This window comes from Panthera leo, chromosome F3 (genome assembly GCF_018350215.1).
Source record: "Panthera leo isolate Ple1 chromosome F3, P.leo_Ple1_pat1.1, whole genome shotgun sequence".
In the NCBI taxonomy this organism is placed as follows: Eukaryota; Metazoa; Chordata; class Mammalia; order Carnivora; family Felidae; genus Panthera; species Panthera leo.
Genome location: NC_056696.1, coordinates 40,659,296 through 40,675,780, shown reverse-complemented (window position 1 = coordinate 40,675,780; position 16,485 = coordinate 40,659,296). Strand labels below are relative to the sequence as shown.

General features: G+C 50.5%; 1 protein-coding gene across 5 annotated transcripts in view; it reads right to left on the bottom strand.

Annotated features, from left to right (window-relative positions):
- The window catches only part of NAV1 (neuron navigator 1), a 244,512-nt gene that overhangs the window by 18,768 nt on the left and 209,259 nt on the right, over window positions 1–16,485 (bottom strand). For 2 of the 5 annotated variants that reach the window (XM_042925777.1, XM_042925778.1), the window contains exons 7-17: window positions 12,792–12,930; window positions 12,051–12,348; window positions 10,252–10,945; window positions 9,423–9,866; window positions 8,782–8,823; window positions 7,949–8,097; window positions 5,932–6,102; window positions 4,743–4,795; window positions 3,748–3,825; window positions 739–822; window positions 384–495 (exon numbers count right to left, since the gene is read on the bottom strand). In XM_042925777.1, coding sequence (XP_042781711.1) covers window positions 384–495; window positions 739–822; window positions 3,748–3,825; window positions 4,743–4,795; window positions 5,932–6,102; window positions 7,949–8,097; window positions 8,782–8,823; window positions 9,423–9,866; window positions 10,252–10,945; window positions 12,051–12,348; window positions 12,792–12,930 — 2,264 coding nt within the window. Of the gene's footprint in view, window positions 1–383; window positions 496–738; window positions 823–3,747; window positions 3,826–3,936; window positions 3,961–4,742; window positions 4,796–5,931; window positions 6,103–7,948; window positions 8,098–8,781; window positions 8,824–9,422; window positions 9,867–10,251; window positions 10,946–12,050; window positions 12,349–12,791; window positions 12,931–16,485 lie in introns of all 5 variants that reach the window. The other 3 variants (XM_042925779.1, XM_042925780.1, XM_042925776.1) reach the window with 2 other exon arrangements.

Sequence of the window (16,485 nt, the reverse complement as noted above, 5' to 3'; positions counted from 1 at the left end):
TGAACTCACGAACTGTGAGATCATGACCTGAGCCGAAGTCAGACGCTCAACTGACTGAGCCACCCAGGTGCCCCTGGATTTACCTTTGGTTTCTTAAGAATAAAGTGCTCTTTTAATGATTGTCTTTGACGGCTCTTGGGCTCTGTCCTAAAGGTTCGGGGGAAGACCCACGGGGATTGCAGGTCTGCTCAACTCTCCCTCATCCCCAGGGATGGGAGGATCATGCCCCTGGCTCTGACCAGTCCAGAGCATCACACTGAAAGGCATCAAAGGGCCCGCACCTTCTAAAAACTTGATATGGGACCCAGCATATTATAGGCATAGGTAAAAATTTCCAATAACCCCATTCCTGTTCTCCTTCAACCTGAGGTTGGATGTCTTACCTTTGGGTGTGGTTTCTGAGGCATTGAGGGCTCCCTGAATGACTGCCTGTGCTTCAGAGTTCTTTTTCTTCAGAAAGTCTATGGTTTCTCGTAAATCCAGCAGCTCGGTGTCCTAGGAGAGATATGACAATAGTGTCATTCGTTGGGATTAGGAGCGCCTACTGTGCGCCAGGCAACAGGCGAGGCACTGGAATTCCACCAGACTTGATAGAGAAGGCAGGGGACGGGGGCAGTTGTGCTGAGGGGCGCGGTGAGAACTCAGGGTGACGGGAAGGGAGGGAGAACCTGGTGCTCAGGAGAGAGGGGGTGAGGTTAGCCTTAGCCTGTATGCCAGGAGAACTCCCAGCTCCCTTACCTTCTCCTCTGCTGTCTCTGCCAGGTGTCGGAGACGGGATGTCATATTCACTAGGCTCTGCTCGAAAGCTGCCACTAGATTAGCCTGAAATAAACATGTCAGGAGGTTCCTACGTTGCCTGAGGCTTGGGAAAAGAAAAGCCTATTATGGGAAGTAGTTTGAGCTGATATTCTGTGTCTCAGTACTGACCATTGCTGACAAACTTTTTGGTGATTTTTAAACATCGATTTCCCTGAGCAGACAAGGTGGAATTCAAACACCTTTCTGGCCTGAAGAGATTTCCTGGTGGGGACCAGCTTCCTGAATGATGACGTGGCACAGAGAGCATTAGGGTAGGGCAGGTTTTTGGAGGCTCTAGGAGACTTGGGTCCTGGTACCTATCATCACCAGAGGTGGGACTGTCCCTCGCTCTTCTGGGACATTCCTATTATCTTGGTTTAACTCTTCCGTTGTCTGGCGGACTGGCCCCCATGGGTCTAAATCACCTCCCAGCATAAACTGGTGCTTCCTTCCACCTCTGCTCTCAAGTGCCGTCTGTTCTTAACTCCATCCTGCGTCTCCTAGTTCCTGGTTTCTTCGGGCTGTCTTTGCAGGGCTGGAGAGGAGGAGCTCAGGAAACTTCAGGGGTATTCCACAGTTTGGCCACTAGATGTCAGGTGGATTTCATGAGGAGGAGGCTGGCTGGGGAGGGTGGAGCTAAGGCCACTAGGAGCAGGAGCTAGCCCTCCAGCCTTTGAGAAAGGTGCAGGAAATGAAGCAGGGGGCTAGGAATGGAGGAACAGCCATCACTGGAGGATATCTGACCAAGTCAGCGACCCTAGCCAGAAGTGACAGGCATATTTTGGGCAAGTCCTTCATCCAAAGCTCTAGGATGTATGTCTGTGACACCTGTCACTACCTGTGAGCCAATGATTCTCTCCCCCTGTTGGGCCAACTCTAGTTTATACGTATTGCCCTTGAAACATGCCTGGAGGCTTCTTTCATTTGACAGTGGCTGGAGGCAATCCCTTTGGGCCTGTGTGACCTGCCTCTTTCACACGCATGTACCCTGAATCTATCTAGGCCTGGGTTCCGTGGCAGACCTATGTCACGACCCTGAGCCGTTGACTTTCACCTACTGTACCAAACAGCGGTGCCTCCTGTTTTCGTGGCCTCAGGTTGCCTCTTACTCACTTCTCCACATCCCTGTGAACAGACTGCTTGGAGTCCCCAGACATCTACTCGTGGGAAACCCCAGGAACTGTCAGCTTCCTGTGTGCTGTCTTGGCGCATTGGGCCCTTTGCTCTGGATGGGCTTTCCTCTCGTCTCCTACACAACTTCTCCCTCCTCTGGACCTTCCCTAACCCTCAACCTCACCAGGGTGCCTATAAGACCTGAAGGGTAAGCAGTGGTGCCAGAGAGAGGCGGGCACTTGGGAGAAATAGAAGTGCCTTGCAGCCCTTCCCTGTCTAGGGTGTGTCCTCAGCGTGGGCTGCTGGGAAGTTACATGGAACACAACAAAAGCTCGATCAGGAATCAAGGGATCCTGCAGAGTCCTGGCATCACTGTCTCCTGCTTGAGGACGGGATTCCGACCCTCAACAGAAATCTGCGTCTCAAATTCAGAACCCGTCACGTCTGGCTATTTGTTCTCTCTTAGCCAAAGGGAACTTCCTGTTCGAAGAAAAATCACCTTCTAAATTCATTTTCTTGGCTTTCACCCAGCCTTGACAGCATGATGGCTGACAGATTCAGTGTAAATGAATCAGACACACTAATGTTCTCTGCCTCCCTGGCGTCTCTTCCCCCAGCATCTCCCAGATGTGAATTTCCTGGGGTGTGCAGGACGTGACCCAGGCCACTGGCCATGGTGGGTGGGGCACATGGGAAGGAAGCGACGGTTCTTGCTTGAATTGTAATTCTTATGGGTCTCCAAGAGTGGAAAACGGTGCTTGATATGGGCTTCAAACAAACTAGCGAGGGCACAACTTATTAGCTGAAGGTTTGGGAAAAGAGGATAAAGAGAATAATGAGCGTGGTGAGGGATCGGCTGCTGAAACGGGATGGAAACATGCAAAATCTTGGTAGAGAGTCTTCTACCTGATCCCAAGGAAGACCTCAGGCCTGACAGCTGGGTTCCCCAGAGAGGAAGGGACAAGAAAAAAACCCCAGAAACTACTGCGGAAATTGCAGACATGGTTACTTTTGTGTGAACACTTGGAAAGCTCCTGCAAATCCGGCTCAGCTGTTGTTTACAGCTTTGGGGGAAAATGGCTCTTATGTTCTCTGTTTGCAACTTGGTCACAGGGGAGAAACTACCACAGCCTAGGGAGAGGAGGTGGCTTCATTTCCCCCCATCTCACAGGGTAGAAAAACCAAGGCCTAAAGAAAGAAAGAAACTCATTCTTCTTGGATGGACGGAGGGCACGCTGAGGGCAGAGACAAAGAATCCTGGCTCCCAACCTAGAGCTCAGGTCATTTGTGCCACCTGCCCAAGGAGACTGCTAAGAAAAGGCAGTTGCGAGCGCAGCAGCCAGACTAGAACGAGAACTGTGTTTCTAAGTGGTGCCATGCTCACCCAGACAGAATGCTAACAGCCAGTTCTGTGCCCGCCCGGTTATGCAGTGTGAACAAAAACACGAACATACCCCAGGGCAGCAACAAAAGAGTACCAAGGGTTCTATAATACATAACTATTTCTGTCCATGGCCAATGGCAAGGTTGTTCCCACCTCCATGCAGAACCACTGATAATCCTTTCTGTCTCTAGGGAGTTCAAAGACCACTGGGCACGAACATATCCATACCTATTCATTACAGTGGGGGAAAAACAGTTCTTTATAAAATTGAGACTCTGAGGAAGGGAAGGCCAGTCACCAAATCCTCTGTTGTACAGCTATGAACGGGACCCACTCCCTTGGAATCTAAGCCCAGGGGATACCTTATGAGAGAATTCCCCTCCTTTGGCTGAACTTATCTGACTTACAGCCAAACTAACAGCCTGGGTCTTCCCCTACTTTATGGCACTCACATTGGCAGAGAGTTGAGATGTCAGGGTGGCCACTTTTTCCTGGGACGATTCCAGTTCCCTACGAAGCTTCCGGATTTGCTGTGAAAGGGAGAGAAATACAAACTTATGGTGGCAGAAGAAGTCGGAGATCTGGAAGCAAAATGGGGTGCAGAGGTGTTAACAAGCCGAGACAAAGGCTTTGCACCCTACCTCAGATTGCATCCTTTCTTCAGCCTGAAGAAGGAGCACAGAAGGAGAGAAAGAGAGAAGGAGGTGGTTACTATGGAGGTGAAGAAGCCAGGCCCCAGTGGCAGGGCAGAGAACTTGAAGAAGCGTGACTCAGAGGTACGAAGAGGCTGAAACTCCGTTTCTTGGCCCTGGCCCCTCACGAGGTGAGCTGAGACCCTATACTTGGGTTCACATAAAAGATTTCTCTGGAGCTCATCTCTAGCCAACTTTGTCATTGCCAAGAAGGCTAGGAAATGAAACTCAGGTTGATCTGAAGGCTAATCCTTACTGCCACTAACTTGAAGGAGTGAAGAATTAGGGACAAAATAAATGTAAGGCCCGAGTTACACCTCACAGCAAAATGCAGTGTGCCCAATCCCCCCCAGTAAACATCTGGTAAATTCTGTAGGCTATGAGGATCCTGGAGTCCTATAAACCTACCCCTCCCACCTTGCCACGGATGCTTCTCACTTAACCCTGGCACAGAATGGGCTCTATCATAAGGGGACTATCGATTTTTCAAAGGAGGGGAACAAAAGGCACCAGAGTTGCTCAGGAATTGGTGGTGAGGCCATAGGGACCACTGAGGAACCGATGCACAACCAAGCACTCCGAGCTCCAGGCGCCTCCCCCGACCCACCCCAGATCCATAAGGCATAATGAATAGGTAGCAGTGCCCTGCCCCCCCGCCCCCCTCCTCGACTAGTTACCCACCCAACACAGGTCCTAGGGAGCAGAGCAATGGTAGGAGACAGGGGATGAGGGAGGAAGAGAAGTAACGCTCTTACTGAGGAGTAAGTGGAGGAGGCACTGGAGGCCAGGGACAGCACTGAGCCGTGAACTGAAAGAGAAGCAGAACACAGAGTTAACAGAGGGCTCCAGGGATAAGGGGTTTCAGGGCAGAGCCCTAAGGCAGGAGTTTGGATTCTGACTCTGGAGGGCATCTGGAGCAAACAGGTTGGTTATGACAACAGCCCAGAGCAAGCAGGTGTCTGCTGAGGAGGCGAGGTCCTGAGCAGAGCTAGCCTCCTCCCTCGGGCTACATTTTTCTGGCAGCCTGGGGATAGCGGGCCCTTGCTCAACCTGCTCCGAGGGGCACGAGGGTTCAGGGAGAGGGAAAGGAGATATTCGTGGATAGGCGTCATCTTATCTTCTCAGCTCTGGAGACCGGACCGTTCAGATGAAAACCGTACTGAAGTATAAAATACTCGTTCTGATGATTCAATAGCCCTACTGACACAACTACAGCAGCTTCTGCAAGGATGCCTCCAGGCTGAGCGTCCTGCAAATAACAACCGGAAGTCTGCTCTCTGGTAAAGCCCCATCTTCCAGGCTCTGACCATGCACACCCAGATCATCACAAACAACCACAGGGCCCTCCTTGAAGCTAAACTTTGGAACTGTTTTTTTTTTTTTTTTAAGTAGACTTCACGCCCGCCCAGCGCAGAGCCCAACGCGGGGCTTGAACTCACGACCCTGAGATCAAGACCTGAGCTGAGATGAAGAGTCGGACGCTCAACCGACTGAGCCACCCAGGCACCCCATGGAACATTCTTCAAAGAGGAATGAGATGCCGAGTTCTTCCTCAGGATTTAAGAGCTACCATTATGCCCCTTGATCTTGTCACATACTCTGAGAGACTGTGGGGGAGAAAGACCACTGGGGGAACGAGGAGGGTAGGAGCTGCAGTTTTCCGAGCGCTCCGAGGGGTACCATGTAACCCTTCCACGCTCCATTTCCCGCCCCCAGCCCCAATGGCAAATGCTCCATCCCAAAGCCCCAGCGCCAGACGGTGCCACCCAAGGTTTCTGGGCCCCCAGACCCTTCAAAGGGATGGGAAGAAAGAACTGAAATGGCCCGAACTCGATGTTCTGTGAATCATGTACGTGTGTGTGGTGGTGGTAGTGGAGGTGGTGGCAGGTGAGGGGGCCCAGCAGAGCTGGAATGAGCGTGAACCGCGCTGGCATGAAGTCTCACCGTCGTCCGTGGGGTCTCGGAAGGATCCTGACCGAATCATCCCCTTGGGTCTCTCGGCCAGGGACAGGGTGCTCCCCATTTGGGAGCCGCTGTACAGCTCGAAGGCCGCCTCGTGGGTGGGGATGCTGTTGGAGCGGGTGATTCTTGGCGTGGTGGCCGCAGTGGGACTCACTGGAAGGACAGAGGGGAGGGGGACAGGGGAGGGAGGGGGAGGGCAGGAGAAGAGGCAGGGTCATCAGCTCTCTGGGTCCCTTGGGAAATGGAGCACCAGGAGCATGGGAGGCAAATGGTGAGAGGGCAGGAGAGGAAGGGCGAGGTGGGGCAGTGGGAGTGTGCAGGCAGCTGGGGGTTAGGGGTGGGGTCTCTCCTGGGGAGATCGAGCCCTAACGGAGAAGGACCCTGCTGTCGGGAATAAAGGGAGAACAGCGTTTCCTATTTTAAAGACCTTCCCTCAGCCCTGCCCGGGAACTGTCGCTTTTCTGAAACCTTCACATCACTTGAAAGTGCCGATGAAAATGGGATGTCGTGGTTCCGTAAAATACACCTGGCAGCTTGGGAGGACTAAGAATTCGGGCCAAGACTCAGATCTGAATGATGACAAAGAGGCAGCTAGAGAAGGGGGCCAGGCCATGGGCTCCGATGGGCTCGGCATTATGGGAGGGAGCGAGACTCTCCCCACGAGCCGCATCGTCCCAGGCCACTGGTCGGTTCTGACGCAGCGAGAAACACAGCCCTCTCTGCCCAGCATCCGGCTGGAAGGTCAGATGGATGGAGCTCAGGTAAAGTCTCCTAGAATCTGCTTTGAAGCTGGGCTCCGCTGAATCCCTGCCGATTGCAGGACCTGCTCCCCTCTGTCCCTCCCGTGTTGGGGTTACAGCCTCCCAGGGTTCACTCCCACAGGCACCTCCCCTTGGCTACTCTTTTGCCTCCACACAGGCAGGTGGATGTCTAGTCTCTCCATAAAGACCTGTGCGGAAGATTTCGCACCTCTCTCGGCCCTCTCGAATACGTTAAGGCGATCACGGTTTAGCCCAGCCCCTTCATCCTGCAGCACTAACGCATTTCCTCTTCTTTGGTCCTCAGTGGAGATGGAGAACAAGCTGGCCCCGTCCTCCATTTAATGGCCCTTCGGTAACCAGATGACCCTGCCTTAGAAATCATTCCCTCCTGTAGGCGAAATGATCTTAATTCCTAGTTTTTCCTCAAATTGCCCGCAGCCATCCCACAGGCATGTTCCAGGTCCTCATTTTCCCTTACTGCTTTCCTTCACTCAGCTGAGACAGGAGGTGGATTTAGAAAGACACAGCAAACGACAAGCCTGTCCTGGGCTCATTCTAAAGGGGTTCCCATTGAGCCAATCACGGCATGCTGCTTCCCAGAGCCAGGGCTGGTGAGCTCCTGTGCCGTGGCCAGGCCTCCACCTGAAGCTTCTTTGCCTCCCTGCCTCTGAATCAGCCGTCTCTTCCTTCTTTCCTAGCTTTCCTTTCTCCTTAGGCTTTAGAAAGGGTGTAGCCAGGACGTGTCTCCACCAGCTCTGCCTTCAGGGCTAGGATGGTCCTGGATCAGCCACAGCAGCCGGGGAGCCTGCACTTTTCTGAGTTTGGAGGCAGATTCCATCGTTTGCAATCAACAACTGTCCCTTCCTTCTTCTCCACCAGCCCGGCATTTTAGTATCGCAGCCCCGAGTGTGGCAGCTCCTTTCTGGCAACGACTGCCTGCTTCTTGCACTAGTTTGATCTCCGGGCCTCGGTCTGTGGCTTTTCCACGCCATCATTCAGACTCTCTGATGCTACAAGGACCCTTACAGCTTGTGCCCAGGGGCAACTTTTCAGTTTAAGGATCTTGGAGCACTTTGCCTTCAATCTGATTTTGGACGGATAAACTGAGGCACCACGAAGCCACCCAGTGCGGTGGGAGTTAAATACGAGACGAACCCTAAAGTCCAGCTGCCTTGCCTCACACTGCAGGGTGACCCCTGCTTCATCCCATGCCACAGTGAGTGACCGGAAACACTGACCTATGTTGGTAAGCTGGCCCTTTGCACTCAAGGACATGGAGAGTGCAGGGGGGGAAGGCAGCTCTGACTGGTCGTCGGCTTCGGGCAGCCCACCAATGGTATGGGAGTGTCGCCTCTCCTTGGTCTCCTCCTGGGACTGAAGCTGGTACCTGCAGGACAGAGCAGAAGAACTCAGCCCCGGCAACCACAAAGTGATGTCAGAGGTTTGGTTGGTGTGGAGGTTCTGGACGCAGGACAAGGGAAAGAGGGGGCAGACAGAACTGCCTAAGGAGTGAGGGAACAAGAGACGAGGTGACATCCTGAGGTGGGGACTGAAATGATGGAGGGGGCGTGACAGCCTCTTCCCGGGAGCTCAGGACAGAGCTTTACGACTCCATACGTGGACTTCCACAGAGCAGGAGTCACCTAGCTGAAGAACTCAGGGCTGCAGAATTGGTGGAGGACCGGGGTGTCCTGCTCTTCCCCATCTCAGTGACCCCAGAGGCGGCCTGTCCTCCCACCGGTTTACTTTGGGGGAGGAAAATTACAGAGAGGAAGTTTAGTCAGGACTGGGGACAGCACAGGCCGGGACAGGTAAGGGTAGGTAGGATTCCCATGTGCCAACCTGCTTCCTCTCTGTCACCAAAAAAGAACTCTGGCTATAAAGTTGACTCACACATAATACTAAGCTTGGGTAGGGCGCGAGGAGGCATTCGCACAGGCACCACACACAAAGAACTCGGCTAAAAGGGACACTAAATTCATGACCGGGACTTAGGACGGGTCAAGTTACAGTTTTTCCCAAAGACCAGGATCCGCAGATAGAGGGAAGGAAAAACACATTTAAGGGTTACCTGAGCCCTTTCTTGGGAAGAGTGTTCCGATCCCGCTGATTGCTGTGCAGAAAAAAGAGAGAGAGAGAGAGAGAGGCATGTGGGTCCATCTTAGAAACTAGAATTTGGGACCACAGGTTTACAGGATGCAACACCTTCCACAGGACATCAAACTGCAAACCCCTTTATCTCTATAAACAAAATAAGACAGTTGCAGTCTTCCTCTGTGCTTACAACTTGAGAAATTCACTTGAAATATGAAGTGTTTATGTCTGCTCAGGAATCAGGATGTGGTTAGCTACCTAAAAGATCACATTAAGGTGTGATATAATAGACATCAGTCTGGCCTAAAAAGCAAAAGCTTTGGATGACAGGTTAAACTACTTGTGAAATCTTGGAAAAGCCACTTAATGTCTGTGCACTAGTGTCCCCAGTGTACAATTATCAGAGTGATAATAATAATAATTTATCAGCACAGTAATTTGAAACTCCCACGTATCTCCTGGAGGTGTTGTGAAGCACATGAAATTACTTACTGTACGTGAAAAAAATTTTCAAAGTCACAGACCGGCAATCAAATACAGGATGGTGTTACTAATGGCGACATGAGCCAGAGCCATAGGGACAGACCCAGGTTCAGTTGTATCTCTCTATCCACCTACCTGTCCAATTGCCCAGTTCTGGGGCTTCCACTCCAGGTCAGCTCTTCCGTCTCTTCCTCTGGGGGTGCAGCAGGGGGGGCCGGGGGGGTGGGAACAGGGGTACTGCTGGGGAAGGCACTGGGCAGGCTCATTGGCATCTGGAGGGACTCCATGCTCCTGTGCAGGCCTGAGAGTTTGGGGTACATGCGGGTCTCTTTGGGGACACTGAAACCACTCATTAGCTCCAGGCCCTGGGAGAAGCTGGCTGAGTTAATATTGAGAATGGGTGCTGGACTAGGGGTGAAGCAAGAAGGGAGAGGGCTCCCGGTTGCTGAGCTTGTAGGATGCAGATCTGGGACCTTTGAAGCGTGGGCCTCACTCGTCGATGGCAGATCCAGACTGTTGGAGTTGACCTTGTCTAGGTTGGCTAGGGAGGGTGGCTTGACAAAGCTCTTAGCTGTGGCCCTGAGGGAAGCGAAAATTAAATAAAGTTTTCAGAATAACAGAGTGACAGAAGCAAGAGGCAGTCTTCATGAGGGGGACAGCACATGCACGTGGGAGACACAGGTAGATTTACACACAGATGGATTTACATACAAAGATACGTGTAAGTAAACCCAGAAAACCCACTCGTCCGAGGTTAAGGGTTGGTCAGGGAATAGGATAAACGAGGTGAGTTTTGAAAGAGGGAGAAGGAACTTGGCATACAGGGGAGTGGAGGGGAAAGAGCCAGGCAAAGGTCCAGAGGCGACAGTGGGTAGGTAGGCCAGGTCTCACTTGGTCTAAGGAGTACAGGCATGTGTCAAAGAAAGAGCAGAGGGACGGGGAAGAAGCTGCCCAGTTCGGGTACCTGAGAGGGGTTGGTGGCAGTTCTGCCAACTTGGTGGCTGGGGGGTGGCTGGCTTGGTTCTTCGGAGTACTCTCTGGGGAGCCAATGCTCTTCAGGGAGATGTTGTCTGAGTCCAAGGCCACCGCCTTGGCTTTGGCTTTCTCCTTTTCCCTATCGGTCTGATTGACAGGGGCTGGAGTGGTCCGCCCACTGGCCACCTTGGAAGGCTCCTTCAGTCTGGAGGGTGTAAGGCCCCCCTGCTTGGTGCTAAGAAGGCTGGGGTCAATGCTGCTGCTAACAGGGCGAGGTCCGCCCCGCCCACCGGTCACGCTCATAGAACTGGACTTGGCTGGCCGGGGCAGGCTTCGGTACTGGATGTTGGAACGGGCGCCAGGAGCCAGGAATCCGGGCTCTGCGCTGTTGGACACATCTAGGCTGGTCTTGCGTCCATTCACGGGCTTGACAGGGATGCCTGAGGACTTCTGGATTTTACTGAGAGTGGCCGAACCCCCGGTCTGCATGACAGTGGCTGTGCCTGTGGCAGGAGGAGGCTTCTTGTAGCCAAAAGATCCCGAAGTGGAGGGGCGAGCAATGCCCGAGGGAGGCTTCTTAGCATCACTCAGGCGATCCCGGCCGGCGTCAGAGGAGGAGCGCTGTAGCCCGGTGTTCTTCACTGCAAGTTTACCCTTGTCCGTAGCTTTGCCTTCCGGTTTGCCTGTAAGAGGGCGGGAAATGAGGTGAGAGTGGCTGAAACTGGCCCATAGCTTGGCAATGTCCCGGCAAATCCCTTTCTTTCCCTCCATGGGAAAAGGACACATTGCCAAAGTACTATAGAATTTTAGAGACTGGTAAGCAGGTACCATGTAGGCTGATGAAATTTCTCGCCAGAGGAAGGAGACTGGGTAGGAGCGGCCTCAGGGTGTTTTTCATTTGTTTGTTTTGCTTTTTGTTATTTTCTGCTTCTAGAAAATACAGTAGGAGCGCCTGGGTGGCTCAATCAATTAAGTGTGTGACTCTTGATTTGGGCTCAGGTCGTGATCTCCCAGTTCATGGGATCAAGCCCCGTGTTGGGCTCTGTGCTGACAGCGTGGAGACTGCTTGGTTTTCTCTTTCTCCCTTTTTCTCTACCCCTCCCCAGCTTGCTCACACCAGTGCGTGCGTGCTCTCTCTCTCAAAATAAATAAAACTTAAAAAAAAAAAAACCAAACGACCCACTCCCATTACAGTAGGAATGTACATGGGAATTTGGTGAAAATGGCAGAGGCAACCACAAAGGTTAAGAAAGAAGTGCATCTAACAACTGGCCAAGGAAGGACAAAAAGGAGGGGCTACAAACAGCCGAGATTATGGCCACACCTCCTGGTAAGTAGAGACTGGAAGGAAATGTCAATTAAGGCGAAAAGTTACCCAAGGGGCCAACTTTGGGAGCAATGCAATTCTGATTTTTTGTTTTCTTGGGACCTCACGGGGAGGCCAAGCAAGTACCTTGTGAAGAAGTACGCCAGCCAAAAGTCTTGGGAGAGGAAAGAAAGACAACCAATGGGAAGTATCTACAGGCAGGTCAAACTAGTCTCTGAACATAACATACTCCTGCCTCTCCCTCTTATTAGCTGTATGGTTTGGGCTCTGCCACCCCTTTTTGTTTTTATTTCTATATTCATAAAATGGAAATAGTAATACCTATCTTCCCTACCTCTCAGGACTGTTGTTAAAGCACTCTGTAGATGTTTACTACCATCCTGTGGGTTAATGACCTTAAGAAGAGGAGCAGCCAAAGAAAGAGGACTTTGCCCTCGTCCCTTCCTTTATTCTAGGCTCACCTGCGACTTTGAGGGCACTCTGAGCTGTGTGAGTGATGGGGGAAGTGACAGCCACCGGTGGGGTCTTGCCCTTCTTCAGGGAACCAGGGTGTCCCAGGCTGACAGGCTTTTTCAGTTCTCCAACCTTGGATGAATCATCACAGCTTTCGGGCCGCTCTCTCCGCCACTTAGAAGTCCCAGGTTCCATCTTCAGGCTACCACTGTCGTACTCCAGTTTTTTGGGGGCCTTCTCCTCTGATTCACTGAACCAGCTCAGCCCGCTTTCTGCCAGCGAGCGCTTCTCTGAGTCTGTGCGGAGCTGAAGAGGAGAACAGAAAAAGCAGAGTGAGACCTGAGGGTCTTGGGGATGGAAACAAGGAGGCTGAGGGGATTTATTTTGGTTGCTGGGTGGCCCTGCTCGTTCCACAGTGTTGTCAACCCAGGGTTTCGACCTATACCTCTCGTGTGCCAGAGAAAAGACATCCTGTGTGTTTCAGGGCTTCTTTTTCTTCTCTGGTCGGAACAGAGATGTATCACTCCAAGTAGGCGTGGCCACTAATACAGGTGTTACTAGGACCACAGCTAAGACTGCTTGGTAGCCTCAGGTTTCCTTTGGCCAGCTCTAAAAGGACTTGGCCAAAGGCACACGGGAAGAGATCCCACGGGCTGGGTGAGTGTATGTGCAAACGTGTACCCAGGCATTGCCGCCTGCCCTGTGGTTCATCTCGACATAGTGGCCCGGGTGTTTGTAAGCTCACGTACCACTATTGTAGAGTTCCTGCGAGAAGCAGTGGGAGTAGTTGGGAGGGAGTTGAGGGAGGAGCTGGCATTGAACTCTTCTGAGCTGAGGTTGTCCGAGGCATCACTGAGCCCACTGCTGATGGAGCTGCTCTCATCCCAGCTGCGGGACAGGAGATAAAGGTTAGCAGTTAAAACAGAAGCCAAGGCAAGAAATAAACTTTTCATATTGATGGGAGAAATGGCTCTATTCCACTATATAGACTGGCCAAGAGGAGAAAGCTTGAAGGTTAGTCCTGGGTTTGCCAGTAACTTGAAGTATACTTTGGCGATGTTCTTTTATAAAAGGAAAGCACTCTGTCTTTATCTGGCAAAAGAAGACGTTACATCTCCTTAACAGAAAGGTATACTGTGAAGACAAGGTAATTCTTAGATCAATCTAATTATACAAACCAATTTCCTCTCCCTGTCAACATCTTCCAATCTTATAACAACCATATCTTTGTTCATTTCTGGACGTGTTCTCCAAGTATTTTCCCTCTCTTTTCTAAATGTTTCCATACCTGGTAACGAGGGCCAGAAAAAGATTTATCTTTTTCAGGACCCCTTAGACCTATCGTTTCTCACTGCTTTTCTGCTTATACGGTTTCCGGATCCTGGGATCAGGTTTTGCTTCTAAGCAGCATGTACCTCTCTGCTGATAAATGAGCCGCACTTAAGGTGCTGTGGCCAAGCAGAAGCACCAAATTTGTGCCGAACGGTTTCATCTTTCTGGCAATTGCTCAGAACATCAGATTTGTGGTAGCTGGGAGAGACCGTGGTTGAACATCTGCATATCTGCCATGCCTTTCCATAAAGAACCCTAGTCCATACACTAAGTGACACTGATACAGGCTTCTTCATCTCTTTGGAACTTGGATTCTACAACATTCCCTTAGCTGTTCATTTCTGCGTTTAACAACTTTTGCAGTTAGAAAGTTAATTCTTACCCTGTAAACGAAATAGGGTCCTCTACCATTGTTACCTACTTCCTTTTGTTCTCTCCTTATTTGCTATTCCCAAGCTTTATTTTTTTTAAAGCTTATTTATTTATTTCGAGAGAGACAGAGACAGCGTGAGCAGGGGAAGGGCAGAGAGAGAAGGAGAGAGAGAATCCCAGGCAGGCTCCGCGCTGCCAGCACAGAGCCCCATGCAAGATTCAAACTCACAAAACTGGGAGATCGTGACCTGAGCTGAAACCAAGAGTCGGGAGCTCAGCCGACTGACCCAGCCAGGGAGCCCCCTCCACGCCCCGCAAGCTTCTTCTTGATCACACATTATTTTCTGAGTTCAAAATCTGTCTCCTACAACCTTTCTTCAAAGGTCCTGTTTTCTAAGCCTTTCACCACTTCCTTCTGGATCCTAAAAAGTCCCTCTGATTTCACTCAAGTTTTAGAGCCCAAAGCTGAACATGGACTTCAGGAAGACTGCAGTAGGAAAGCATCTGTTTGTGCCTGTAGGGATCATTCTCCAAATCGTTGCATCTGTGTTCACAGGTTTGTTTATCAGTTTTGCGTGTGTGAAGGACTAAGAGGCTGGTATCTGGAAAATTTTTCCTTTTTGCTTTAGTTTGAGTTTCAGATCATGGAACAAAAGTCAGACGTACAAGTCAGCTAAGTTCTTGGCCCAGATTTCAGCTGGCCTCCCTCTAATTTATTTGCTGGGAATAGGAAAGTGGGTGGTTTGGACATTTGGCTTGGTTGCTCTGTACTGATTAATCCAAATACATTGAGAAAGAGCAAAGAAAGAATGGGGATTAGAACACACTACAGAGTGATTTCGGTTTTCTTGCTATGAAATATAGCCATTATTAAAACAAGCAACCTCTTTTTTTCTCCACTCGTGACATATATTAATCCCACGTTTGTCTTGGGCTAAGATACCACAGCCCCCATTTTGTAGAGAAAGAATACTGGGGAGGAAAGATCAGTTCTGGCTTTCTGATCCTATCAGCTCTTCTGGGTCAAGATAAGATCTCTGGCAAGCAAACAAACAAACTATTCACTGCCTGTTCTCCTGGGTCAAAGACAGAGGAAGCCTGGAGTACTGAACCTTCCGTCTGAAATTAATTATTGGTAATGAAGGTCTCGGAGTGGAGAAAATTCTTACGGAAGGGCTCTTGCAAAAAGACTAGGGCTGCTGTGGTCCACCAGTCTAAAAGAAACCCTTCCTTTGCCCTACATTTATGGAAAGCCTTAATACTAAAAATAAAGACGGGGAGTGTATCTTCTCAGAGAGGGTTCAAGTCCTCCTTGCCCATTCCTCCCAATTCACAGACCTTTCCTTTAAGTTTATTTATTTATTTTGAGGGGAGGGGCAGAGAGAGAGGGAGAATCCCAAGCAGGCTCCGTGATGTCAGCACAGAGCTGGACGCAGGGCTTAAATCTCAAGCCGTGAGATTATGACCTGAGTCCAAATCAAGTTGGATGCTTAACCAACTGCCATCCGGGTACCCCTCACTTTTACTTTTTTTTTTTTTTTTTAATTTTTTTTTCAACGTTTTTTATTTATTTTTGGGACAGAGAGAGACATAGCATTAACGGGGGAGGGGCAGAGAGAGAGGGAGACACAGAATCGGAAACAGGCTCCAGGCTCCGAGCCATCAGCCCAGAGCCCGACGCGGGGCTCGAACTCACGGACCACGAGATCATGACTTGGCTGAAGTCGGATGCTTAACCGACTGCGCCACCCAGGCGCCCTCACTTTTACTTTTAAAGTAACCACTGTTAACAGTCTCTTGTGCTTCCTTCAAGAATATCCCTATGCGGGGGGCACCTGGGTGGCTCAGTCGGCTGAGCATCCGACTTCAGCTCGGGTCATGATCTTGCAGTTTGTGAGTTCGAGTCCCGCGTGGGGCTCTGTGCTGACAGCTCAGAGCCTGAAGCCTACTTCAGATTCTGTGTCTCTCCATCTCTCAGCCCCTCCCCTGCTCATGCTCTGTGTCTCTTTCAATAATAAATAAATGTTAAAAAAAAAATTAAAGAATATCTCTATGCGGGGCGCTTGGGTGGCTCCGTGGGTTAAGCGTCCAACTTTGGCTCAGGTCACGATCTCAGAGTTCATGGGATCGAGCCCCACATCGGGCTCTGTGCTAACGGTGTGGAGCCTGCTTGGGATTCTATCTCTCTCTGCCCCTCTCCTGCTCATGGTCTCTCTCTCCCTCCCTCTCAAAATAAATAAACATTAAAAAAAAAAAAAAAGAATATCCCTATGCTTCTGTCTTCTAGCCACTTGCTTTCTGGATCTGCTGAATAGTTGACATTATGGGACCACAATTCATCATCCTGGTTCTCTTTACCAGGCTCTTTTAAAAAAATTTTTTTATTGCTTTTTTAAAATGTTTATCTTTGAGAGAGAGAGAGACCAAGCACAAATGGGGTAAGGGCAGAGAGAGAAGGAGACACAGAATCCAAAGTAAGCTCCAAGCTCTGAGCTATAAGCACAGAGCCTGACACGGGGCTTGAACTCAAGAACCTGGAGATTATGACCTGAGCCGAAGTAGGTGGCTTAGCTGACCGAGCCACGCAAGTGCTCTCTTTACCAGGCTCTTAAGCTAGAACGTCAGTCTTTCTCTAGTTGGTTTACTTTCTTGTTTTAACAAAATATCTCTTCTAGTAGGTTTCAAAAGATGCTTGGGAAGCAAACTTGGTAAGATCTGACACAGTATAAAGTATCTTTA